Source organism: Plasmodium inui, assembly GCF_000524495.1.
Source record: "Plasmodium inui San Antonio 1 unplaced genomic scaffold supercont1.6, whole genome shotgun sequence".
Classification (NCBI taxonomy): domain Eukaryota; phylum Apicomplexa; class Aconoidasida; order Haemosporida; family Plasmodiidae; genus Plasmodium; species Plasmodium inui.
The window spans coordinates 550210-574994 of NW_008481840.1; the positions used below are offsets into that span (position 1 = coordinate 550210).

Genomic DNA, 24785 nt, shown 5'->3' on the forward strand with positions numbered 1-24785 from the left:
AGAGAGAGAGACAGAGAAAGAGAGCAAGAATTGTGGAAAAGTAATTACTTCTTCCAATTTTTTTTTTTTTCGGAAAAGTGGAGAAAAGAAAAAAAAAACACTAAGCAAAAAAGGAAAGAAAGAGAGCAATTTAAAATATACTGCTGAAAGTTACAAACTGAAAATTAACGATTGCAAACTGTAAGATAGACGAAACGTCTATAAGAGCGAACTGCCTTCCCGTTTAACTTCGCCAAACGGGTGAACATTTACATACATATATGAATCTTATACGTCCTATTCATACTTATTTACTCCTTTTTAATGATGGTGATCCGCCACCATACCTCAATGTCCGTTTAACCCTTTCGTGTTAATCCCGTGTACACGAAGCAGACCAAACTGGAGAAAATGCCTCTTCGTGGAATTAAATCTTTCTCATATTTATAATTCCCCACCAGCGAGAGTTGCCATAATTGCTACATCTATTCCTCACATGCACTGTAGTTTTTTTTCTTTTCTTTTTTCATAGTGTCGTTCGGCAGCTGCAGCTTTGCAATATATCTATATATAGCACTTTACATATGTATATGCGGGCGTGATGAAGCTGTTTTTTCCTTATCAAGTTGGTAAGACAGCCCTTTCCGATCCATTATTATGCTGCCGTGTGACAGATTGATTGGAAAAGTGCTCACATTTTTTGGAAATTTCCATATAACCTTTTCGTAATTAATTTTCATTTTATTCTGCCATTATTTTCTGCCTTTTTTCTTTTGCCATTTTTTTTTGCCATTTTTTTTTTTCATTTTTTTCTGCCTTTTTTCCTCCGCATGTCCGAAACATATCGGAAAACATAGTTGGGGAAAAAGGGGAAAAGAGCGACAACTGAAAATATATGCATGTAAATGTAAGTAATGAACGGGGGGCGCGGGCGATCAGCATAGGATAACTCCTCCTTCGATGCATATGTATACGTACATAATAGACATATGAGCGTATTGTATGTAAAAGAGGAGAAATCAGGCGCAACCATTAGGCTTGCCGCTCCTGTGGCCTCTTCAATTATACATTCATATTTGTCCATGTATCATATGGTCCTTACGCATATTGATGCGTCTACATTTTAACCCTCTGGGCAAGGACGTTTATTCCCTTTTATTTTCCGCCTGCCCGAAAATTATGAAAAAGTGGCCCACGGCATATATAATATAACATATTATATGTAAAGCAAACCAGCGTAACCAGTACAAATGAGATACATAAATACATGTCTTACCCTTTTTTATAACAGCCTTTTTAAAATTTATTAGAACATAAAATGCTTAACAAAAAAGCTTTAAATTTCTATGAACTGTTCATAATTTTGTTTTCCTTTCCCACATATGTTCATAATATTTTTACAGATACCTTTCGCTGTTAAAAAATATTGCCCTTTTTTTTTTTTTTTTTCTCTTTCGCTAGTTAATAAAATCCATTTGAAGGGCAAAATTTTCCGCGCGTCTAGCGTCCGATGATTATATCCCCCCACATAATATATTATGTTCATGTGATGAGACAGCTTCATATAAATACATAAAAATATAACCATTCGTATTTATAATTTTTCGTAAATATTGTTAATGTACCTTTATATGTAAATACAATACAGTTTATGTTCCCCATTCGCTTGTTTCTATATACTTTTTGCCATTTTATTCATCCCTTTCAAGCGCAATATTTTAAGTATATATTTTCCACGTGGGCATATATATATGTATATACCCTGCCCTCTTGGGGAAAAAAAAAGAAAAAAAAGGGTAAACAAAAAGTGATCATTTTGTATCTTCTTGTGCCAAAGAAATAAATTTATAGAATAATCATTTTTTTTCAAATTCCCCTGTTCGTATAAATTTACGAATAAGTGGCATTTTTTACCCAAATGTATGTTTACCATTTCTGTATTTATTTTACTTGCGAGCAATAAAAATTTTTAATGTAAAATAAATTTACATGAGAAGGAAAAATTGTCAAAGGGGGTTAACTAAGTGGTGCTTATGACAGTTGATATATATTTTTTTTTTTTTTCTGACAATTTTGCTTAGCGCCTTTTTATTGCCTCTCTTCTGCGTCTGTTTTGTTTATGGCTTAACATGTGGGCAATATTTATAAATACAGAATTTGAAAGATGAGACTTTCATATATACATGTAATTTAGCCTATAAAATGAGTATATAATAACGTATAATGAGAAAACATATCATGTAAATGTAACCCTTTTCTCATAAGACCCATTTATGTCATATTTTTTATTTCCACTTTATTGAGCTGTATCCACAATTTCCATACATCCGTCTGCCATTCTTTTTATTTTCAAAAAATTTCTTTTTGACCATTGTATATATATACTGTACGGAAATGTAAAGCTTTTTTTATACAAACGTTTTGCTAATTCCCACTTTTAAAATGCGAATCTCCTGTCAGCCATTCATTTAATTCTTTACGTTTTTTATAATTTACAAATGTAGGAAATTTTTTTTAAATTGCGCCTTGTTCAAATGTTCCTACCTTTGTTAATTTTTCCTCCCATACTTGTATACATTGTATACATTTTGAATACATGCGTTGAACGTATACATCCATTTGTCTATAATTAATTATACATGTACTTCAACTACGCATAAGCGGCCGCTCATATCGCGAAGCATGAACGCATTTCTCCTGCGCGTATGCAGCTGCGTATGTAATGTTTACATGGCGTAGTTTCATACGCGGGGGATTATTTGTACGTATGTACGAATTTGTATATTGCGCTTTGCATATTGGCGCGTTTAACTGCTCGCCCTTTTGCCTCTTGCATGTCACCTGCTCACTTGTAAGCATCCCCCTCCCCTTATCGCAATCGAGCACGTGAATGTTTTGCTCCATTTCCTCCCCCCGCGCGAAAAAATAAATGAAACGAAATCGCACGAGCGAACTCGATGCAATCTGAACGTAAACGCGAACGCGAAACGAAGCTAACACAAAGCAAAGTTCTAGGCTTCGAAAGGAAGTAAATTCCAAACCATTACGTGTCATACTTTTAAAGCGTACTTCGTCCATTCCACCAGTGCTGTTTTATTAACAAATGTACATATGCTTACGTGCAAACAAGTAGAGGGAAAAACAGAGAAAAAAAAACACAAGCAACACAGTGCAAAGAGAAAAGCTAAAAACGGAAGGTATATATAATATACGTACGTGGCTACGCTGAAGGACGCAAATATCGAGCTGTTTACGCCTTCAACCACTTGTGCTTGTGCTCGTGGGATGTAATTGCGCGCCTTGGGCAAGGCCGTCCCTTGTACGCAGATATATGTACATACACATATGTATATGCATATATATAGATACATATACAAACATATATATATAGATACATATATATAGATACATATATATAGATACATATATATACTTACATATGCATATAGAAACCCATAAAGCGACTGCCTCCGCGTGTGTACCTGCTGAAGCATCTTGAGCAGGGATCGCAAGTGGACTTTTCTGCTCCTCGCGAACACGCGTGGCAGTTGTGCCGAACTGCGCAACGCGCAGCGCGTGCCTGTACAGTCGCCTCTATCGTTGTGCGCATACCCGCGAGGCTATACGTTCACCCGAGCCTGCATTAGCTCCCCTTGTGTGTCATCGTGCCACGGTGCCTCACCAAAGCGCATGAATTAACAAGAGCGACGCGCCAAACGATGTTAAAACAGACCTATCTGTTTTCGTCACTCGCATCGGTGCACACACTCATACAAAATTGTGCGTGACGAATCACATTTACAGGGCGTTGTTGTGGGAAAAATCTCGCGTAAGTGCGTTGACGCATGCTAAGAGGGAATAAATATAGCGACGAGCAGCAAACGAAAGAAGCAAGCAGTTTGTTTGAAGTGAAACGTGTGTCGCTTTTCATTCCAGTTGCAATTGTTTAGTTTTGTTTCTTTTTTCGCTGCATATTTTATATTGCACATTTTCTTATTTTGTATTTTTTTTCTCTGAATATTGTTACAGCGCGCGCGAAGCAGCCCATGCCAGAACGATTGCATATGCTTCCCCTTCGCCAGCGCCTTTTCCCAGTGTACATATGTATACGTGCGTAGCGCATGTGCACTTGTAGGTACACATAAGTTCATTCATGCAAAGAATTAAAAATAAATGTATGATCGTTGTCTAACCATATATATACACAACACTGTGTTGCACAGATTTTTTTTTTTTTTTTTTTTTTTTAAATCTCTCTTTAGCTCCCATTGTGAAAGAATAAAAGAAAGAAAAAAAAGACACAAAAGTGTGTTGGTATGTGTGCTTCTATCTACGCTTCTATGTACGCTTCTATGTATGCTTTTTGTATATGCCTGCATACGCGTGTACTTATGTACGTGTGAAGTTTTAATGATATTTAATTAAAATTAACTGTAGTAGTATGTCTACATGCTTTTTATGATGCATTTTTTTTTTTCCTTTTTTTTTTTTTATTTGATTTATAACTCTTTTTAATATATTTTGTGATAGCTTTTGTTAATTGTCATACTTCTCACCCTCTGCGTGCGCATAAGAGTGTCCTCACTGTAGCATGCTTTCTCTCCACCTTCCTCTTTTTAACGAAGTAAGGCGCGTAAGCTCGTGCTTGGTTTTGCATATGTGCACAGCGGCCACTTCGAATATGCGTGCCCCGTGTTGAAGGGTGCCCCTCTTAACCATTCAGCACTTGGCCCTCCAAAAAAAAAAGAAAAAAAACCATATAGTTTAGTTGTACATACGAATAAGCATATATGTATACACGTATAATATGCGTATGTGTTTATACGTGGCCTCCTCATTTTTTCCCTTTAAAATCGTAATATAATTTTCTCGAAAAGTTTGACTCCTTCCATTAGCGGAGCCTGTGCGCAACTGGGGAACCTCCGTTGTTTTTTCACGCGAGTGTGTTCACTTAGTCGGACTTCTCACCCCTCACATTTTTAACATTCATTTTGCATCGCATTACTCATTTGTTACCCATTTATTTGTTACTCCCTTCTTGCCCCCCACGTTGACCACTTTTCCTGTATTTGTTTAAATTGGTGCGTGGCGGCATGCACATGTAAAGCATACGCGTAAGCATACGTGTGAATATCTGGTTGTACGTTATACGCACCCGCGTTTTTATATGCTTCCCAACGCGTACCATCGCGAGGTGCGCTGTTCTTTCAAGGCGTGACGTGAATATTCACTTCTCTGCCCCCCTGCACAGTACACGCGTAAGCGTATATATAGGTTATTGTGCAACTTTTTGTGGCTTATTTTTAAGCGATAATTTCCCTCGTCCTTCCGACTGTGCGCGAACGCAGCAAGGCTCATAGCGTTCCTGATGTTCGTTGCGTTTGTGGCCTTCTGACAACTCAGTGTAAACACCGACGCGCAAGCACACCTCCCTGTTCGTATGGACACGCACCTATGTAGTGCATGGCCACTTCCCTATTTGTAAATCTACGCGTGCGCTCGTATCTCCCTGTATGTGTATTTTTTGGTGGCTGCAAAGGATAACTGAACGTTAATGGCAGCTCGATTGCGTTAGTTGTTCTTGTGCTGTAATAACCCCCTTGTGAAACGTACGTGGGGCCATCACGAGAAGTTTACTCCTCCGTTGTGAATGGTCACTTCGCCGCAGCGAATGCACCGTTCGCTCTGTGAACCAATTAGCCACTTCCTGTGGAGTTATGCATCTGCATATGCATAAAAGCGCCTCCTTCCCACCATTTGTATACAATTTTTTTTTAAAAAAAGGATAAATTAATCGATTTTAATTTTTTTCCTTTTGTTTTCCCGTTAATTTATTTTTAAGAGCGTTTAACTGTGCCCACTCGCTCATGGATATTTCTCCACATAATCATTCAGTCGAGCATTCATCCCTCGCGAATTCAACACTCCCCAATTCACCACTCGCTTCATCACTCAGTCGCGTATTTATTTTTTCTCTTTTCCTAATTAACGAGCCTTTTAATCACTTTGGCGCGAATTAAAAGAACCCCTTAATTAACGACGCGAAACGCAGCCTCTTATCGTTTTTCCGACCCCTCGTATGTGCGAGGGAGGGCGCGTATCTACATGCCCCTGCCAAACGGCCCCACATAGATATACATACATATACACACATACATGTGTTAACAACTGCATGTATGCATGCGCATACGACCGTGCACAGCTGGTTAAGCGGTATAACCCTGTAGCGTGTACCGTGTAGCGAGCACCCTACTGCTTTATATATATTGTAGCTTTAAAGTTTGTAAGAGGTGCTTCCAAAGGAGAAGAAGCGCAGCAGGCCGTGGCAACTTGATTGCAAAGAAACACCAAGAAGTGAGCAAAACGGTGCAAATAGAAGGTGTTGTACCCAACTTTAAGTTTGCAAGACGTAGTGCACTTTTCCTTCAATTCGCCCCGCGTCTCTCTCTACTTTTTTTTTCCCCACTCCCCTTTTGACTTCTCCAAATCGACGACACGATGGAGCTACTGAATCTGAAAAACGAGGAAAGCATGTCAGTAAACACGATGAGGTACTCGGACCTACAGTTCGAAACGAACACGGACATCTCCTCCATTGAGGAGTCCCCTTTCTTCTCCGTTGGAGATTTCCCGAACGAATTGCACAGCAGCTTTGACGACATTTCGGACTACATATTAGTGGACGAATCGGATTTAAAGAGGGACCGATCAGACATCACTAGCTGCGGAAGTAGCATAATTATGGGGACAAAGGGAGGAGGTATGCCAATCAAGCGAAATACGACGGTGAAAATAAAGAAAGAATTTAAGAGCGCTAGCTACTCGGAGGGAAGCAAAACAGGAAGTGATAATACTCACCATGATGACAATAAAAAAACAGGGCTCTGTAGGACCCTTGGCACGGAAGGAAGGAAGAGGATGTTGAAATTGCTGAGGAAGGCGTACAAATACAATGAGGAATGTAAAGTCATAATGAAAAATAAAACCCCCCCACTGTCCATTAGTTACTTACCATATTTCAATCTATCCATGCTGTGGCAGCTAGCAGAAGATTTCGGAGTGTATAATGAAGCTTTAAAAATACACAAGGAGTGCATTAAGAAGAGGAACGCCAATGTACGCTTTAAGCAGAGCAACAAGAATGCAGCGAGTTATAATTTGTCGGACCTGAACAAGACGGAAAAATCTCCGAAGGCGGAATTCATGTCGGACTTTATGTGCGCGAATATGGACACACAGACGGGAGACGATTTTGACACCACCAACACGACACTGAATGATGACGGACAAGGAAAGAGGAAGAGGAAGAAGGGCAGCATCTGCGTGGGTTAAGAAGGAAAGGATGTCAAGCAAAGGGTGAAAAGAAGAGGGAGAAATGGCACGGAAGGAACGCGAAGAGGCGAAGAAGCAAAATGAGAAGCATCCATTCCCACCTCGGGAGCCGCCCCCTCCTCTGCACAACCCTCACTCCTGTGTGTAACCATGCGGGGAAGCAACAGTCAGCCGAATCGACGCACGAAGCTCACCATTGCACTACTCGGAGGAAATTCTTTTTCAAGCGTATATATATTCATGTATCTTTTTTTTTTTTCTTTCTTTTTAAAGTTTGGGTTCATTTTGCTGTAAAATTTAATTATTGCCCTGTACCATCCACGCACATGCATACTTGTAGTCCGACGAGCAGTCAAACGAGCAACCCACACGGCATTCTCTCCCAAGCGATGTTACCAATGTGAGCACAACATGGGTACATATCCCATGAGCAGCGAAGAATTTTTTTTTAATTTCACATGTCAAAGTAATGAGTTTTAATTTTCTGTATAGCTCTTTATATATTTTTTTTTTTTCACGAAAAGTGTGTGCAAGTTCAGGCTTGACTGTCTGCTGGATCGGCGCACTTTCTCCCTCCCTTTTTACCCCCTGCGAGGGCGCCACGTTTCTGCCGTTCTAGTAGATACAGCAGTTCTGGGACTGTTTCCCCCGTTCAGACTTGAGGCGCGCGTAGAAAATGGAGAATGCCAGTTGCGAGGATAAGTGGGAGCATCTACGCGCGTATATATGTGTGCATGTGTGGGGGGTGGGGGTGGGGGAGGAATCCCTAGCGCTTCCACCTATACATGCCTCTGCACAGATGTCCGTATGTCCCACGTGATGTACATCCACCCCTTCCCCTCATTCACTCGCCCCTTTACTAGTTTCTCCCTCCTTTCCCCTCCCCCCACGCGTTATCTATACGTATGCGTATGGATATGCATATGTGTAGCGCCACAATTTTAAGCTTTAGTTTTAATGTGCAAACCTCTGCCCCTGCCACACTCCACTTCTTCGTATTAATTATATATATGTATGGGTTTATGCGTATATATATGTGCATGCCTGCGTGTGCGCACGTGCATGCGTATCTGCGCCCATATCTATATGCGTATCTGTACCTTTAGCTTTATCTTTATGTATAGCCCCTTTTTTTTTTTTTTTCTTTACTTACCCGTTCGTGTAATGTATCAACTCACTGATTTTTAATTGGCCCCTTTTGCAAATTTTAACAAATTTTATTTTACGATATGCGATTGCCAAGCGGTGAAACAACACTAACCGTTTGAGGAGTGATCCCCCTTTTCCAGCCAGGAAAAATTTCACACAGGGATGTCATGGTAGTTCGCCCCGTCCCGCTCACGGATGAAGTTAATTTTGCCGCGAAAAAGGGAAAGCCTTTGAAAGAGGGAAAAACAGAAGAGGGCGAAAAATGAGCGCAGAATATGTCGCTAATTATTCCGCGTACAACACGGTTGATAATCCACATAGGCATCCTCAATAGGGTACCTCTTCGTCGAGAAAAAACTTTACAAAAATTGCATTATTAATAGAAAAAAAAAAAAAAAAAAGGGAAATATGCACACAATGCAACAGAGAAGTGGGGTGGTTAAACGACACTAGCAATGTGTGCCATACGTACGTGTGGGTACTTAAAGGCTCGTCCCCCTTTCCTATTCGGTTGAATTACCACCAAAGAATGTAAACAGCCGTGGAGGGCACACCTCCAACAAAATGTAAAATTAGCCAAATCGATGGATAAAGAAAAGAGCACACAGGGGATACGCACAGGTATACGTATGCATACCCCACCGCCGAACTCTTATGGATTTTACTCCCTCGTGTGGGGACGCTCCCCTCCTCAGTCGTCGGTCTTCCACTTGCTAAACACATTAAGCTTGTTGTTCACCAGCATTCGATAGTATATGAAATAAATCCAGAAGGATAGGTGCAGATAAAACAGAATGTTCATCGAGATATTCAGCATCATTTTGCTTCCAATTCCTGCGGGTGAAATGCGTGAGTGTGGGGGGCACACAAATGAAGAACAAAGGGGCGAGGGTGAGGATGGCCTCCTCCCCACGTGGAAGCGGGTTGCTACACCAATTCGACGCATTATAGTATGTCTCTCTCAAATTATCTGACAGGTCTATCACGGCGTGTGACCCCGGGGTGGCAAAGTAGACATGCGAGATGCTACCGTATCGAGACTGTTGGTCACCCAGCGCACCGTCCAAATGTGGCAGCTCTGGTCGTACGTAAAGTAGCTTTTCCCATTTTGCACATTTTTGCAAGGAACATGGCTCCCCCAGGAGATACACATAATGCGGGGCCATTTTTTGTTAAAGTTACCTGCCCACTCCTCATTATCCATTTGAATGTAGAAAATGTTGTTCTTGGGATCGTAACTCGTTTTGGGCACACCTACTAATGCGGCTCGAGAGAAGTCATGATTAATGTCCAAATATCTTGCGCACCTTTTTGTTTTCTTTTTTACTGTGTGTATGAGTTCCCTGCATTTCCAGTATATGAAACCTCCATGAGTTGGTTTACTAATGTATATTAATTTTTTCCCGCTGCACAATTGACTTGCTCCTTGCTGCATGTTCATTCCACTATTCCCATTTTTTATAACCTCCCCAACTTTGCTGAGGAATATTCTGTTTATATTCATGTTTGCTGCGTTTGTCTGCTCTCGCGTGTGTGTGTGTATGTTTTGGTGGTGATGCTCCTGGTGATGCTGCTGGTGAGGGGGTTATTTCATTCCAGTGTTGTTCCAACTTCGTCCCTTTACATTTGAAGCCAACCCGAGTGCGCGGTGTAGTTTCAAACTGAAGGATGAAACGTACATAAACCACCGCATGTATTATATATATTTACACGTACGTATGCGCGTAAGAGCGCGGGAATGACTGACACAGAAACATGTGAACACGTTCGGTAATACACGGGTTTGTTTCCTTCGTGCCTCTTCGACTTAATGTTTTTTTCTTCTTCTCCTTACGCATACTTGCATGTGTATACTTTTTACGGGCCCAATGAAAGGAATTCCTTTTCTGATATTTCGCGTCCTTTAAAAAAAAAAAAATTATAAACAGGTCAGGTAAAAAAAAAAAAAAAAACTTCACATAAATACATATATTTTTTCACGTGTACATATATTGTGTGTTTAACTTTTTGGTCCCTCCCAACGGACACGCAAATTGCAAAATGGTACCCACCCTGGTAACAAAAGTCTAAATTATGTCGAACAGACGTAAGCTGAACTTCTTTAAAATGCGCGAGCGGGTTGGTAATTGTCGGCCCAGTTTAACGCCGCCCGTCCTCTTGTGCAAAATTGTTCCAGGTCAGTAGCCAATGTATTTAAAATACTGTAAAAATTGAGGAAAGAAAAAGGGAAAAAATGGGGAAAAAAGAAAAAAAAGAACAAAACGGAAAACATCGGTTGGCAGCTTCTTCACCTCTACGGAGAAGCGCTGCAATGCTGCATCGCCACACTGTTATTGTGGTGCAAGGAGCAAAGGCACAAGGTTCATTTTTTGCATTACGTCTTTTATTTTCTTCTTATGATTCCCCTTGATTAGCCAGCAATCCGTTTTCTCAATAACGTTGGTGTTGCAAATGGACTCGATCTCCCTTTTTAAAACCTTTCAGCAAGGGAAAAAGTTGGCGTTCAAGTTGAAAAGGGAGAAGGGAAGGAATAAATTTCACACATCAGTTAGCCAATCAAATCGCTAAGAGTTATACGTAGACTGGCGGAGAAGCACTCCCCATGTGGCGAATAATATGTGTTAAACGCATTTCAAATGGGAGGTATCGTCAGCACGGTGTAAGTGTAACGGTTCACAGAGCAGGGCTGCTTCACCCGAAAAAGGGATTCAATCCGCTACGCCAGTTCATCCACTCACTCGCTCACCTCTTTGTTTCCTTTTATCTTTCGAATGACCGTCACGACGAGGTTCTTATTATTTTTGTACTTGAGAAAAACGGGCAAATTGTCAGATGCTATTAAAAGGTGGGGAAGACGAGTTGCTAGCATTCAGCATTTCCTTGCTTACACATGACTAAGTTACGCAGGTGCTGGGAGCTGGGGTCCCCAAACCACTGCCAGAATGCGGGTGGTATCTACCCTCAATGCAGAGTGGAGATTCCTCCTTTTTCAACGAACGAAAAATGATGCACTCAGCCGTCTGAGTAGAATTACCCGTTCTCCGTATGTAAAAAGGGATTCGGTTGATTTTCTTCCTATAGGCGTTCAGATACTCATTATAAATGTTGAAGTGGGCTTTGGGGGTGTACATAAACTTGATGAGGCTATTCATGCTTTGGAGCTCACTTGAGGGACTTTTGCAATGAGGGGTTTGTAGGCAGCGCGTGTGCCTCTGCATACATTCGCCTACGCGTTGGCTTTCTTTTCAAAGGATCGATGTTTCCCAATTTAAGCGCAACGCGTGTAACCTCGGAAAAGCTTCGCAATTTTGGCATGGTCAGTCGTGGGCCCAATCACTATGCGGTTAATATTTTCACCTCCGTATTTTCTTTTAGCGCTCCGTTAATGAGTTGATGGCCCGGCAATACACTGTGCAGAGCAAGCGTGTGGGGAGAAACGCTCGCGAAGGTGTGGCCGGATGCTTGCAACGGTGTGGAGCCCAAATTGGGGAGCATAAAATTGAAATAAACCGAATTCGCAAAAAATACGCACACAAATATGTACTCTGCAAGCACATGCCAGGCGCAAATTAACCAAAGGGTAGGCGGAAGAATTATTGACGCAGTCCCCGCGAGCAGAGACCAACGCGATGGAAGCCCCTACAACCATGCGCAAGGAAAAAATACCAATCTCAGAAGCCGACAGAGGAGCGTCAAATGAGAGGAGTTTGTCCCAAAATGAACAGGGCAGTACAGAAGAGAAAGCCTGGTTGGGTCCTCTTCTCGCATTTCAAAAGTGACATAAACACCGTACCGAAGAAAAGCAAAAGTGAACATTACGAAATGATAAAAACTGTTATTCGACAGGAGAAGAAAGTAAAATTTAAAAATATTTTCCTTGGGGTAAGTTTAGTCAATGTGACCACTTTCCTGTTTACACTCTGCAATTATTATGCCAAGAGGAAAGAAAACCACTACGACGTGAACGACATCGGAGTTGTGGACCATATTGTCTTAACTGAATTTGTGAGCTCCATGGGGTTGAACAATTTGCCCGTATATTTGGAGAACAAATTTTTTTACAAATTGGTAAAAAGCGTCCAAGGCGAAAATTATTCCTTTAAGGAAAATGCCCTGTTGGGGCTACTCGAATTATTCTACAAAAATAAAAGCGCCTTTATCAAAATTGAAAAGGAAAATAAGGAGGAGCATGCTGAGTTCATAAAATACATTTTTGCAAAATTGGAGGAAGACGAAAATTTGGAATACACGAAGAAGAAAATTTATTCCTGCATTTTATTTTACTACATAAAATATTCCAATGATAATTTGTCCATCCCGTACGAACATATCCAGGAAATAGTGAATAATCCAAACCTGTTTTATAACCTGCAGCAGAGGGAAGAAATTATCTCCTACTTACTCCTCAAAATTCTGAGGAATGAAAAAAATGTCGCAGAAATGTATGCCAAGGAAATGGATTTTATCGAAACGTATACGAGTAAAGGAGAGTCTACTCATCATCCCGAATTGGTTGACGATGAAGCGAAAAAAAAAAAAATTCATACATACCCATCATTCAATTTTTAATTTCACAAAAAGGCGAACATACAAGGGGGGGAAAATCCATGTGGGATTTTTACTACGCTGTGAAAAAGAACAATGAGGATTACTACAAACAGGAATGCCTCACGCTGCTGCAGAGTTATTTTGAAAAAATTAATTCTCCTTTCTGCATAGACAATAACAACGTGTCTGTGAAGAAGAAAAAGAACAACAACAACAGCTACTACTACTACAACACTATTATGAACAAAATTTATTTGAAATACTTCGAAAACACCGTTATTTACACCTTTCTTTTTTCGTTCGTATTGCATAATATTAATACAAAGGAGTACACCTTGAAGAACTACCTTTTTGCTGCCAAGGACATCCTCAGGAGCGTGTACTCGAACTGCCTCATCAATGCGATGTTGCTCGTCCAAAAAGCAATCACGCAGAATGTGAGCATGCGAAGAGATGATCGATCCTGCGTTATTGCGGCTTTCCTCTTCAACCAGCTAAACTCCTTCGCCTTTTCCGCCTCTCTGTACAAGTGCAAATATGGTATCGCGCCGAGGGGAGTGGCCCGCACGCCGTTGGGCCGCTCAGCTGGGTTCTTGTTCCCCTGAATAAGTTAGCCCCTTTTACCCCATTTCTTGTCCATTCTTTACTCCCCTTTTTTATCCTCTTTTTACCGCTTCTTCATCCCTTCTTCACCCCCTCTTCACCCCTTCGCAGCGCTGGTCCCCCTGCTGTTCTCGCAAATCGTGAAGGACAACTTTTTCCTCTGATGCGGGCACCCCGCTTATTCGCCAAGTTGTTGCAAAATTGGCAATCTTGAAAAAAAAAAAAAAAAATAGTCCCAGGGAGAAGGCACAGGGAACACCCTTTTAAAAGATGGGCTAAGTTGTCAAATGTGTGCAACTCAAATTAGACATAAATGGAATGTGCGAAGGGTGAACAGAAATTATCCATATGGCGCGTACACAGATGTAAAAATAAGAAAAAAAATGGGGAAAAAAAGTGAAGTTCAAAAGTGAAGTTCAAAAGTGAAGTTCAAACATGAAATTCAAACATGAAATTCAAACATGAAATTCAAACATGAAATTCAAACATGAAATTCAAACGTGAAATTCAAACGTGAAATTCAAACGTGAAATTCAAATGTGAAGTACAAACGTGGACCCTTTTCGACTGAACGTTCAGACAAATGCTGCGCCAAAATGGAAACGAAAAATTGACTCATCCATTTTTTGCAGCGTTACTTATTTGGAAGTGACCTCCCAGACAAGCGGGGTGGTGGTAGTGAAACTCATGGCGACTTCTTCCAATTCAGCTCATCACTCCTATTTGATGTATTACATTCTTGATTGGTCAGACAAAGACCAGAGTTGCTATCTCCTCTCCTCAGGAGGATATTCTTTTGCCTTTTATTTTTAACGAAATTAGTGAAGTGTGCATTCTCGATGTGGCTCCTCACAACATTTTTATACGTCGTCCCCCCGATGGAGTTCGACCCAGTGTTCATTACGGAGTTGCTGCTGAATAGAAACCGCTCACTCTCTTTCTTAATATTTCCCCCGTTGGAATCCCCAGGACAGTCACTTCCACCCCCGAAAAGGCCCCCCGAGTTGGCATTATTTTCCATACGTGCATTTGGATCCTCCACACCATTACTATTTTGTGGAGAATCTTGTTTGATGAACTTCTCCGTTTCGGCCAATAGGTCCCATTTGTTGCTTCCCCTCTGTGTAGGTTTATCCGTGGATCGGGTTTGCTGCTCCTCTTTATCAACCCGGCGAACGTACACACTTCTTGGGTCTTCCCCCACCCGAGCCCTACTCCTCTTCTGCTTCAAACCGTTTAAGTAATCTTCGAAGTAGGAGTCTTCCCTCGAGGAGTCTATACAATTTCGTTCCTTCGAGTGATCATATGGGGAGTTTTTTGTTTCTAAAATTTCAAAAATTCGATTCCTGGAAGGTGACGAAGAAGCGGGAGGAGAGGGAGACGTGGGAGAAGCCGCAGATGCGGGAGATACGGCGATCTCCCTTTTTTTACTCTTATAGGACAATAAAAAGTTGTTAAAATTGGAATTAAATACATCATTTAAGTCGAACTTGTTGACTGATTCGTGTTCCTCATTTTTGCCTGTTTGTTGTGGGTTGCCTCTTGGTCGGCCTTCCTTCCCATTGAGGTGGTTTGCAAATTCGTTGTCTCTTAGTTCGTTCGCGTGAAGAGCCGATCCATCGTGATGAACTGGTCCATCGCGATAGGACAGACGTTCTCGAGGTGGAGGACCCTCACTCCCAGGTCCTCTTCCAACTTTGTCCTGTCCCTCCTGACGCACTTTCCTGCGCACTTGTACGAACGAAACGCATTTTTCCATGCCCTCCTGGTACAAAGGATGCCATGCCATGGAACGGAGGGTTTCACCATCCACTCCACGCACGTGTGTCTCTCCCCCGTTTGTTGCTACTATCGAATGGGACTCATTTGACGGGAGGTATCCCCCCGTTGATGGCTGATTCTTATCAAACATAACCGAAATAGAGTGGCCCTCTCCGAGGTAATTTTTTTTTTTTAAAAAGATTCCCTCCTCGTCATTTTCCTCCTGTGTGTAACTGGGTTCCCCTTTTTTTCCTACCCTGTTCATATTTCTTGAATTTTCCAAAAGGAGATTTTTTCCCATTTGTTTCTCGTCCGTTGAAAGGGGATCTTCTCCAGAGACTACAAAGGCACTTCCTGCACTACGCGTCTGTTCTGTTAATCTATTTGCGGAGGTGAAACTCGTTCCCTTCGTTTCATCGCCCAATGGAAGTTCCCTCTTTATTTGACCCTTCTGTAGAGCAGCATTCAATCCGTTGGACTCTCCTCCTCTATGCTCAAAAGGAGGGACCATTTCGTGTGCATTTTTTTTACACCCAAGGGGGACCACCATGGAAGTGTTTTCCTCCACCTCAGGAAGAACCTTTCCCCTATGTATGATGTCAAAGGAACTACTAAACTGTTTCTGATTTTCAATCTTTGGCATACTCACTGGAAAGTTGCTAATTGACTTTCTTTTGTTTGCTATATTTTTGTAGATGCTCTTTAGACGTTCGTTTATGATGAACAAGCCGTATATGTTGTTTTTTCCTTTGCACTTGCTTAGGAGGTAGGACTGCATGTCGCGGTGATCTTCCCGGAGGTGGTTCCTATATCGCCCAAGTTCGTTAGCGGTAGTGTCGCCTACGCTGTGGATGCCGCCACTGTGCACGGCACTACCATGGTGATCGCTTTGTTCGCATTCGACGGGTTGTTTCCTCCTCAGCAACTTGCTTACCATCTGCCCTTTCCCCATTTGGCACGACCCGCTAGAGGAGTCACGTCCACTGAGGAGTTTTTGCAGACGAGTCGTTGTTCCCTTCATCGCAAATTCGTTCGAATGTTTCTTTCCTTTTTTTATGTTAGATAAGAAGTAGTCGATTGTTTTGTTTCTCTCCATGTCATCGTTTGTGTGATTTTCAGAGTTGGCACCTCCTTGGAGGATTCTCGCGCGGGGAGAAGCTTCAACACTGTCTGCCTCTTCCCCCCCATTGGCTCCGCCGCAGGAGGAATCCCTCAGCGCGCGATACAACCCCTCCGTTCGGCTGCGCCAAGTGTTGTTTGTACTCATATGCAAATTGGGCATTTTGTCCAAATTGTCCACGTCGTCCAAATGGCCCATTCGCGCTGGACAGCTCCTTTTCTTGCGCACCAGGTCCGTCAAATTGTATTCTCCACTTTGGGGGAATACCCCATTGCTGAAGCTGAAGATATTATACCTTTTTAAGCTGTAGAGATTCAGATCGAAAAGATATCTGTTACTGCCTAGGTCTTTATTGAACATTTTGGAGCTGCCCAAACTGGTGGCACTAAAATTTGTCTTACTATAATCGTACGTTCTTTTTTCTTTCTCTTTCTCTTTTTCTTTTTTTTTTTTTTTTTTCTTTTCATCTTTTGAACCGTTCTGCAAAAATTTAGAGATCATATCGAATCGGCCTGCAGTTCCAACTTCTTCGTAATTTGGTCCGATGGTATTTCCCTTCAGTTTTTTTCCGATTACTAAATTGCCTATGCTGCGCCTCATATCGGACAGGTGTACTTCCTTTTCTGAACAGCATGCAGAGTTGGGTTTGCTTTCTACTCGGCTTAGGGTGCTGAGGTTGGCTTCACCTGCTTCGTCTGATTCGTTCAATTCGCCTCCTGCATCTGACTTGTCTGATTCGCTTGCTTCACCTGATTCGCCTGATTCGTTTTTTCCTCTTGGGGTTCCACTGATGCTGCCCTTTTTCTTCCCCCGGGCGTCTTTCCGTTTTCCGCGACCGGTTGTCGTCAGCAGGCTCAGCGCGCACGTTGGTTCTACGGGGCGATCCTCCCCGATGGAGGAGGCGCCTTCCCCGTCCTCACCGCAATGGTCACTATCACCGTCGCTGTCACCATCGCCACTACTATCACTTCTACCTGCCCCTTTCTCGCCCCTTTTTACAACTTTTGCAAAATTTTTTTTTTTCTTCTTTAAAACATTTTTCTTGTTTTTTTTCTTCTTCCGCTTGGTACACTTGTCTTCGTCAGCGCTGTGTTCACCACTCGCATGTTTCACTTTTCTTATCTCGTTGGCTTGTCCCATCAACTTCACTTCTTTGACTTGCACGTCATCTTTGCGAGACACTAACGAGTTGTTTCCCTCCCCACTACTGTCCGCACTAGGCTCCTCATCCTTGACATCCGTCGAGTCGGAGAAGTAGTTCAGCTGCTCTATCTTTTTCTCCCTTTTTACATTCAGAAACTTTTTGTTAAAAAGAAGATTTTCTTTCTTTAAAAATTCATTTTCGTTCTGAAGACTACGAATCTGACATTCCAATTTCCTCGCTCGCTCATTCAATTCCTGGTTGCACTTCCTCAACTTATCATTGTTCACTCTGTATCCTTCCATGTTGTTTTTTAAATAATGCAAATCCTTCTCGTACGTATCGATTTTTTTGACGAGTTTCTTTTTTCCTAATTCGTTCAGTTCCTTCTCCTTGGCTAGCTCGTCATATACATTTTTCACCAAAAGGATATCATTAACCATATTTTTAATGTTTTCATTTTTTTTGCTAATTATTTCGTTCAGATTGAGAACTTGCTGTTTGTATTTCTCTGCTTCCTCTTTGTATTTCTCTGCTTCCTGTTTGTACTTCTCTGCTTCCTCTTTGTATTTCTCTGCTTCCTGTTTGTACTTCTCTGCTTGCGTTTTGATTTCTTCACTTTTTTCCTTCTCTTCATTCAGGCACTGTGTTAGGTCTTTTTCCCGTTCGCTCATTTGGGTTACACGGTTTTGGAGATGTTCTAATTCAGCGTCAGCCGCTTTGCTGAGTCTATCCCGTTCGATGGCAGCCTCTTTGGTGAGTCTATCCCGTTCGATGGCTGCCTCCTCGATGAGTCTTTCCCTGTCTTGACTTTTTCTTTTCTCATTGTGGTACATAGTCTTGTACTCCTCCAGTTGAGACTCGAATTCCTCTCGATGGGCCTCCTTCTGCTTCTTAAAATAATTTTCCTTTTCCTCCAGTTCGGTCTGAAAAATTAGCAGGCGCCTTTCGTACGACTCTTTTATTTTGACAACTTCCTCGTCGTAAATATTTTGGAGTTTTTCCATTTCGATCTTCATATCACTGATGCTCTTACTGAGTATGTCATTTTTTTCCTTCAACAGTTTTGTCTCCTCATTTGTCCGGCACCCTTTTTGTTTCTCTTCTTCCACTTCGGCTTTCAGCCGATAAATCTCATTAACGAGATAGCCATGATTCTGCTCTCCTTCATTGGCAAAAATGCTTAAATTGTTCAGCAGATTTGTGCTTCGCTGGATGCTGTTCGTCCCAGGGATGTTTTTCTCTACGTCGGGGGTACCAGAGTTGGCCACACTGGAACTGGCAAAACTGGAGCTCACCAAATCGGTGGCGTACACATTTGGTGGGCCTTCCAAAAGATACACGTTTTTATTCTTTGCCTTCCTTCTACTTTCAGTTATTTTTTTTTTTTTCAAAAATTTCTCAATTTTATTATCACTCTTCTCTGCGTCATTGCTGTCGTTAAATATGTCGATGAATTTTAGTTTGTCTTTTTTCTCCTTTACCTTGTCTCCTTGCTCGATTTTTCCCTTTTTCTTTAAAACTTCGGAGGGAGACTCGTAGTTCTCCATCCCGCGTTGCGATGGGCGAGGGGGGTGCCGTGTGGATGGTGATTGTAGCGGCGGTGAGGATTGCAGCGTAGATGGCCGTATGGACGAATCCTTTCGCTAAGCGGTCTAGTTCGCGCAAATGATGAGAACAAAAAAAAAAAATTACAAACAAGTAGGCAAAACGGAGAATTCAAAACGGGGGATGCAAAACGAGAGATACAAAACAGGGGATCCAAAACGCGCCGAAAAAGGAATAAAACTATCCTTTTTCAGTACACATTTTTGTCATTTCGTTTTGCTTTTTTTTTTTTCCTTCCCTGTCGAGGGTGTAACCAGAACAAGGAAATATTCTCTGCTCCAGAACAAGAAAAAAAAAAAAAAAGTCTGCAGTTGGAACACATTTATGCTCATTTGTCACGAATTTAGGACAAAGTTTCTCCCGCTCGCGTATAAAAAGGGGGACGTGTTTTTCGGTTTGGTACTTCTCCGGCGGCCTAACTGCTTACCCGTTTGCCGACTTTTTTTTTTCCGATTTTCCAAATCGCGGGGGGGACTAATTCCGGGATACACTTTTTGCACTTTCCGTGCGCGGCATGGCTGAAGTTGAGGGGAAAATCGTTTTGCTTCTTCCGATTTGTTCCCTTTTCCTTCCTTTTTTTGTCGCCACTTCGTTACTTTGCCGCTCCACCGCATTATGTATGTATGGTCACACAGCAGCATGCACATGGTCCCCTTGACGTGCGAGTTGTACACCCAGGGATGCGCTTGGTTTTTTTTTTTTCCAAAGAACGATGGGAATGGGGGGAAAAAAATAAAAGCATACCAAAGCAGAATGAAACGAAGTGTATTTGCAAAGTACATTTACGAAGTATCTTCACAAAAACATTCGCAACGTGCGAACTTGTCCCTTTTTTTTCCCCCCACCCCCTTTGGCAAACCTCTCCGCGAGTTGCCATTTTGCGCTGATCAAGTTTTCCCACCCTCGGTCATTTCTCACCATTCGTCTTTTCTCCTTTATAAGCAGTGTTAGTATTGACAGTGACGTATGGAAAAAAGAATAGCAAAAAGTTCGTGACAGAATTTGCCAAAAGATTACACAAAAAAAAAATTATAATGGTCACGCGGAGAAATGGTGGGAAGAAATATGTGCGTCATTTTCCAAAGAGGCAGGAACGTTGTCAAGTTAAGGTTTTAAAAAAAATGGAGGCTACACAGGTTGGCAGTATCACCCCCACGTCTGCTTCACATCTCCTTCGCCTCCGCGGGAGCGTATCCCTTGAGTGTCTGCATCAGGGTCCATTCGTACAAACACAGGCGTGTAAAAATAGACAACTGCTAACGCGCCAGGGGAACTTGGCTACGCATTGCCCTGCTTGAGATTTCCCATGTTTTTACTCACATTTTGGAGGAACTTCTGCTTTTCCTTCTTCAACTGAATAATTATGTGCGAGAGCACCTTGGGGCTCACTCCATACTCACATAACTGGATCAAAATAACGATCGTTTCTTTGTCCAAGTTCACGTTTAGGATGTTTGAAATTTCGTAAATTATTTCGATAGCTTCCTTTTTCGCTTCCTTCTCCGCCATTCTGGGATGCTGTGTGGAGAGGCGGCGAGGCGGTTGTCAACGGGGTTACTACCAGCGGGGTACCTTTAACCCTGCGAGTTGTTGTGTACCTGTGGGGAACGCCCCTCTGTGTTATCTCCCTTCACGATTTCACTTGCTCCGCGGAGAAGGAATTTCTGGGGATACTTCGAACCGTGTGCGTTGTGTGAAGGTGAGGACCTCCCCGCCAAAAAAGCACTTCACGCGGGACACTGATTATGTACAGAGTGGGGTGTATTTTTATCGGCACACATGTGTAGAAGTGCACCCATGCGAGTGTGTTTCAATGCATTAAACACCGTTGACGCGTGGGCAATGCGGCCTGACTGCGATTTTTTTCCTTTTGCTAGGAGGGGTATTACTCCGTTTGGACACTTAACGGGCGCTTAAATAGAAGCAATGGGAATGTTCACACCTTCCTATTTTCGTGCATCACTGAAGCTGGAAGTGATGCCCGTGGGAAAGAGGCGCGGGAGGAGCGGTCTTCTATCATTCGGAGGGGAGCCGAACAAATGGTCATCGCTGCAAATGGGAAAATTAATCACACGCACATGTGTGATATTCCTTTGTTTTATCATTAAATGAGGGCATGGCAACATGCGCTAAGGGCATATTTGTGGGGGTACTAACCTGCTCAAATTTTCACTAATAGCATCACTCAAACGAGGGTGAGGGGAGGTAAAAGGGGAAAATTGTTACTTAGGAAAAGAAGCGCGGAATGTTTGGAAGAAATGTAAAAAAAAAAAAAAAAATGTGAATTCCTTCTCCAACGTAGTTTTAAAAATGATCATAATTCTGACTCTCTGGATAAAGTCATACCTTACACTCTGTGTAGCCCATTTTTATGTCCCTCTACCAAGTGAAAGATTTTTTTTTCGAAAACTCCGTTTTTTTTTTTTCTTTTTTTTTTTTTTTTCACATAAGTTGCGCTAATCGGTACAAGCGCGGTAGGAAAAGTGTGCCTATGCAGTTGGCCCGTTCCCTGTTCACATTTCTGCGTTTCGAATTTTTTCGTTTTTTTTGTTGTTGCTTCATTTTGTTGCTTCTTTTTGTTTCCTCGTTTTTTTTTTTGTTTTTGTGTATGTTCCACCCCCACAGGAGTGTTATGTCGGCTGTACCCCTTTGGGACTATTTAATTTCCACCCCCATATGGGTACTCTCCCCCTTTCCAGTTTTGCCTGAAAAAGTGTTCTACATGAAGAAGCATACACGGCTGCATGCTCATTTATCATGTGAATTACTTCGGCCATTTTTTGGTTGAACATCCTGCTGGACAAGTTTGTGTGTCAACGGGGGTAGCAGCGAGGGAAGCACCGGAATAAGCGACGGAAGAGGTAGGGAAGTAGGTGGTGTGGCTTCAAACTCGACCCAACAGCGACACATGTGAAGTGGCTCGAAACCTCACCCAACAGGGACTTACGTGGAGTGGCTTCAACTCTGCCTCGCAGCTGAAGCAGCCATAGCTGCCGCTACACGCGCAACATGGGCAACGCGCTGCGGAAGGGCAAGGAGGCCCAGGGGGCGCTCGGAAAAATCCTGAATAGAATCTACCCGATGTTTTCAATTCATGGCCAAGACAGCTCGCGCAAGGATGAAGCCAAAGATGGAGGAGCAGACGAAGGTGCACCCGCGAAGGGGGGAGACGAAAAAGGAAAAAATAATTTCCTTCTAAGGGCGGTAGCCGACATGACGAAAGGGGAAAAGACGCTACTCATCATCGCCTTGGCATTTTTAGCAATCAATGCGTATACGAATTTGAGTTACCCGAAGATTATGGGACAGTGCGTCGAGACGGCCAATCTCGCAGAGGGGGGTGTAACCGCAGTTAGCGCTGTTTGCGGCGGAAGCGGCATTGGGGCCCCCACCAAGTGCAACTTTCTGATGACCCTTCTGCAGAAGACCAAAATGTTAAACAGAATGTTCCTGGGTACCCCGGACAGAGGCGCGCACGGCGTCTTCTGCTTCCTACCATACTTCATCTGCGGAGGCGTGGCGTCCTACTTCAGAATATACTTCACAAACAAGTGCATTAAGAAGGTGGAGAACCGACTGAAACGGCGAGTACACAAAACGATCATTACGCAAAATAGTGAAAAATCTAAATCGCATAAATCGCCAGACTATCTCGTCAATTGCCTTTTTAACGAAATAAATTTTTCTGCCAAACATCTGATTACGTCTATCACACAAATGGTGCGTTATGGTAACTCCATCCTCGGGGGAAGCATCTCGATGATATGCATATCTCCCTATTTGACCAAACTGTGTGTCTTCGTTGTGCCCACGTACGGGTTTCTCGTCCTTCTGATTTTGAGAAAACTCAAAAGTATTAAGATGAAGGCATCCAATTGTGAAGAAAAACAAATGGCTAGATTGTCAGACATTTTACAGAAAAAAAATGTCATATCCTTTTTTGGAAATGATTATTATGAAAATCGCTTTTTTTGTAAAAACTTAAAATACATGAACAGACTAAATGAGAGGTACACAAATTGGGAGTCCCTATTTTATTCCTTCCTCAATATAGGAAGCAACATTGTTATCTGCTCTATCCTTTGCTTTGGAAGAAGCGAACTGAACAAGAGGAATATCACCCATGGCCAACTGGTCTCCTTCATTGTCTTCTCCAGCATGTTAGGGTTAGGGATTGTCGGCATGTTAAAATTGAAAAAGGATCTCGGCGCTCTACAGATAAGTCTAGAGAAGATTTACGAAATTGTGGACTTCACGCCGATGAGAAATGCAGAACGGGGTGGGAAGACACTAAAAGAGAAGGGGAAGGCTTCTATTCAGATGGAAGGCCGAATAGGAGGCACCCCCCCCATTGGTGAGGTGAATAGGGGAGAGAAATCCCCCATTGCTGATCCGTGTCCAAGAATCCTCCGCGGAAGCCTCAAATTCGAAAACGTGCACTTCGCCTACAACGCATTCGATGCCACCAAAAGGAAGGATGTGCTAAAAAACATAAACCTCGAAATAAAAGAAAAGGAGAAGGTAGCCATCATAGGTAAGAGCGGGTCGGGAAAGTCCACCCTGTGGAAGCTCCTCACCACGGATTACGACTACCAGGGGAACATATACATTGACGGGTATGACTTAAAAGATATAAACAGAACTTATTTTAAAAAATGCATCATATCGGTTAGTGAGCAGGACTGCTGCGTCCTGAATAGGTCTCTGTACGAAAATTTAATATACGCCCTGTTGCCCGTAAAAATTGAGGGCAAGCGGAATTTGCCAAAAGTTATCACCATGGGAAGAGAAGAGTCGCGTCGTGGTCTCACAGGGCGGATCCGCAACGATCAGTCGTCTCTCCCGAAGGAAGGAGAAGTCGCACCAGATGCAAAGCCAGACGAAGGAGCCCACAACCACAGCGAAACCTGCGACACGGCCAATACGTCCAACCCGTCGAACACCCCCCCGGGAGAGGGCAAAATAACTCGAAGAGGTGAGGCAGCCCAGAGAAAGGACCTAGCCAATTACGCCCTTCTCCAGGAGTACGGGCAAGACAAATTAAGCCTCATAAACGAAACCCTAAGTGAACTATGCGAAGAGTTAGATTTGACTCAGTTCATACGCTCCCTACCAGAACATGTTCACACGAGTATCCAGAACAATGCCATGTCATCCGGACAGAGACAAAGAATATCCCTCATCCGATCTTTAATAAAAGACACCCCAATTTATGTGTTCGATGAAATCACATCATTTCTGGATGAGTCCAACGTAGAAAGAGTACACAATCTAATTAATACGATAATACCTAATAAGACAATCATTTACGTCACCCACTCTGTGAATATATTACACCAGATGGATAAAATAATCATCGTCGATGAAGGGAGGATACGCTCCATTGGCACCTTCAGTCAGATTAAGAATGACCCGCTTTTTTTGGACATCTTTTCGCACTCGAAGGTGTCCTCTATATGACTGTGCCGAGCGACACGGTTCACATGTGAGGTGTAATCTGGAATGATTATCTATCTGTAGAGCCACGTCACTGTGTGGAGCTAC

The 24785-nt window shown here is 42.5% G+C and overlaps 8 protein-coding genes across 8 annotated transcripts; 4 read left to right on the plus strand and 4 right to left on the minus strand.

The window, feature by feature from the left end:
• Positions 1-6477: 6477 nt before the first annotated feature.
• Positions 6478-7311, plus strand: C922_01881 (hypothetical protein; the record flags this gene model as incomplete). The annotated part of the gene is made up of 1 exon (XM_008817481.1): positions 6478-7311. The coding sequence occupies one exon, from the start codon at positions 6478-6480 to the stop codon at positions 7309-7311; it is 834 nt and encodes a 277-aa protein (XP_008815703.1).
• A 1840-nt stretch (positions 7312-9151) lies between these two features.
• Positions 9152-9964, minus strand: C922_01882 (hypothetical protein; the record flags this gene model as incomplete). The annotated part of the gene is made up of 2 exons (XM_008817482.1): positions 9152-9294; positions 9643-9964. 2 exons carry the CDS (start codon positions 9962-9964, stop codon positions 9152-9154), a joined length of 465 nt encoding a protein of 154 aa, XP_008815704.1.
• Positions 9965-10790: 826 nt separating this feature from the next.
• On the minus strand, positions 10791-11612 carry C922_01883 (hypothetical protein; the record flags this gene model as incomplete). The annotated part of the gene is made up of 3 exons (XM_008817483.1): positions 10791-10937; positions 11207-11295; positions 11495-11612. 3 exons carry the CDS (start codon positions 11610-11612, stop codon positions 10791-10793), a joined length of 354 nt encoding a protein of 117 aa, XP_008815705.1.
• Positions 11613-12177: 565 nt separating this feature from the next.
• Positions 12178-13029, plus strand: C922_01884 (hypothetical protein; the record flags this gene model as incomplete). Its single annotated transcript, XM_008817484.1, has 1 exon — positions 12178-13029. The coding sequence occupies one exon, from the start codon at positions 12178-12180 to the stop codon at positions 13027-13029; it is 852 nt and encodes a 283-aa protein (XP_008815706.1).
• A 38-nt stretch (positions 13030-13067) lies between these two features.
• Positions 13068-13775, plus strand: C922_01885 (hypothetical protein; the record flags this gene model as incomplete). The annotated part of the gene is made up of 2 exons (XM_008817485.1): positions 13068-13548; positions 13723-13775. The coding sequence occupies 2 exons, from the start codon at positions 13068-13070 to the stop codon at positions 13773-13775; spliced, it is 534 nt and encodes a 177-aa protein (XP_008815707.1).
• Positions 13776-14296: 521 nt separating this feature from the next.
• C922_01886 (hypothetical protein) lies at positions 14297-19183 on the minus strand (the record flags this gene model as incomplete). Its single annotated transcript, XM_008817486.1, has 1 exon — positions 14297-19183. One exon carries the CDS (start codon positions 19181-19183, stop codon positions 14297-14299), a length of 4887 nt encoding a protein of 1628 aa, XP_008815708.1.
• A 1336-nt stretch (positions 19184-20519) lies between these two features.
• Positions 20520-20750, minus strand: C922_01887 (hypothetical protein; the record flags this gene model as incomplete). Its single annotated transcript, XM_008817487.1, has 1 exon — positions 20520-20750. One exon carries the CDS (start codon positions 20748-20750, stop codon positions 20520-20522), a length of 231 nt encoding a protein of 76 aa, XP_008815709.1.
• A 1500-nt stretch (positions 20751-22250) lies between these two features.
• Positions 22251-24701, plus strand: C922_01888 (hypothetical protein; the record flags this gene model as incomplete). Its single annotated transcript, XM_008817488.1, has 1 exon — positions 22251-24701. One exon carries the CDS (start codon positions 22251-22253, stop codon positions 24699-24701), a length of 2451 nt encoding a protein of 816 aa, XP_008815710.1.
• Positions 24702-24785: the final 84 nt, after the last annotated feature.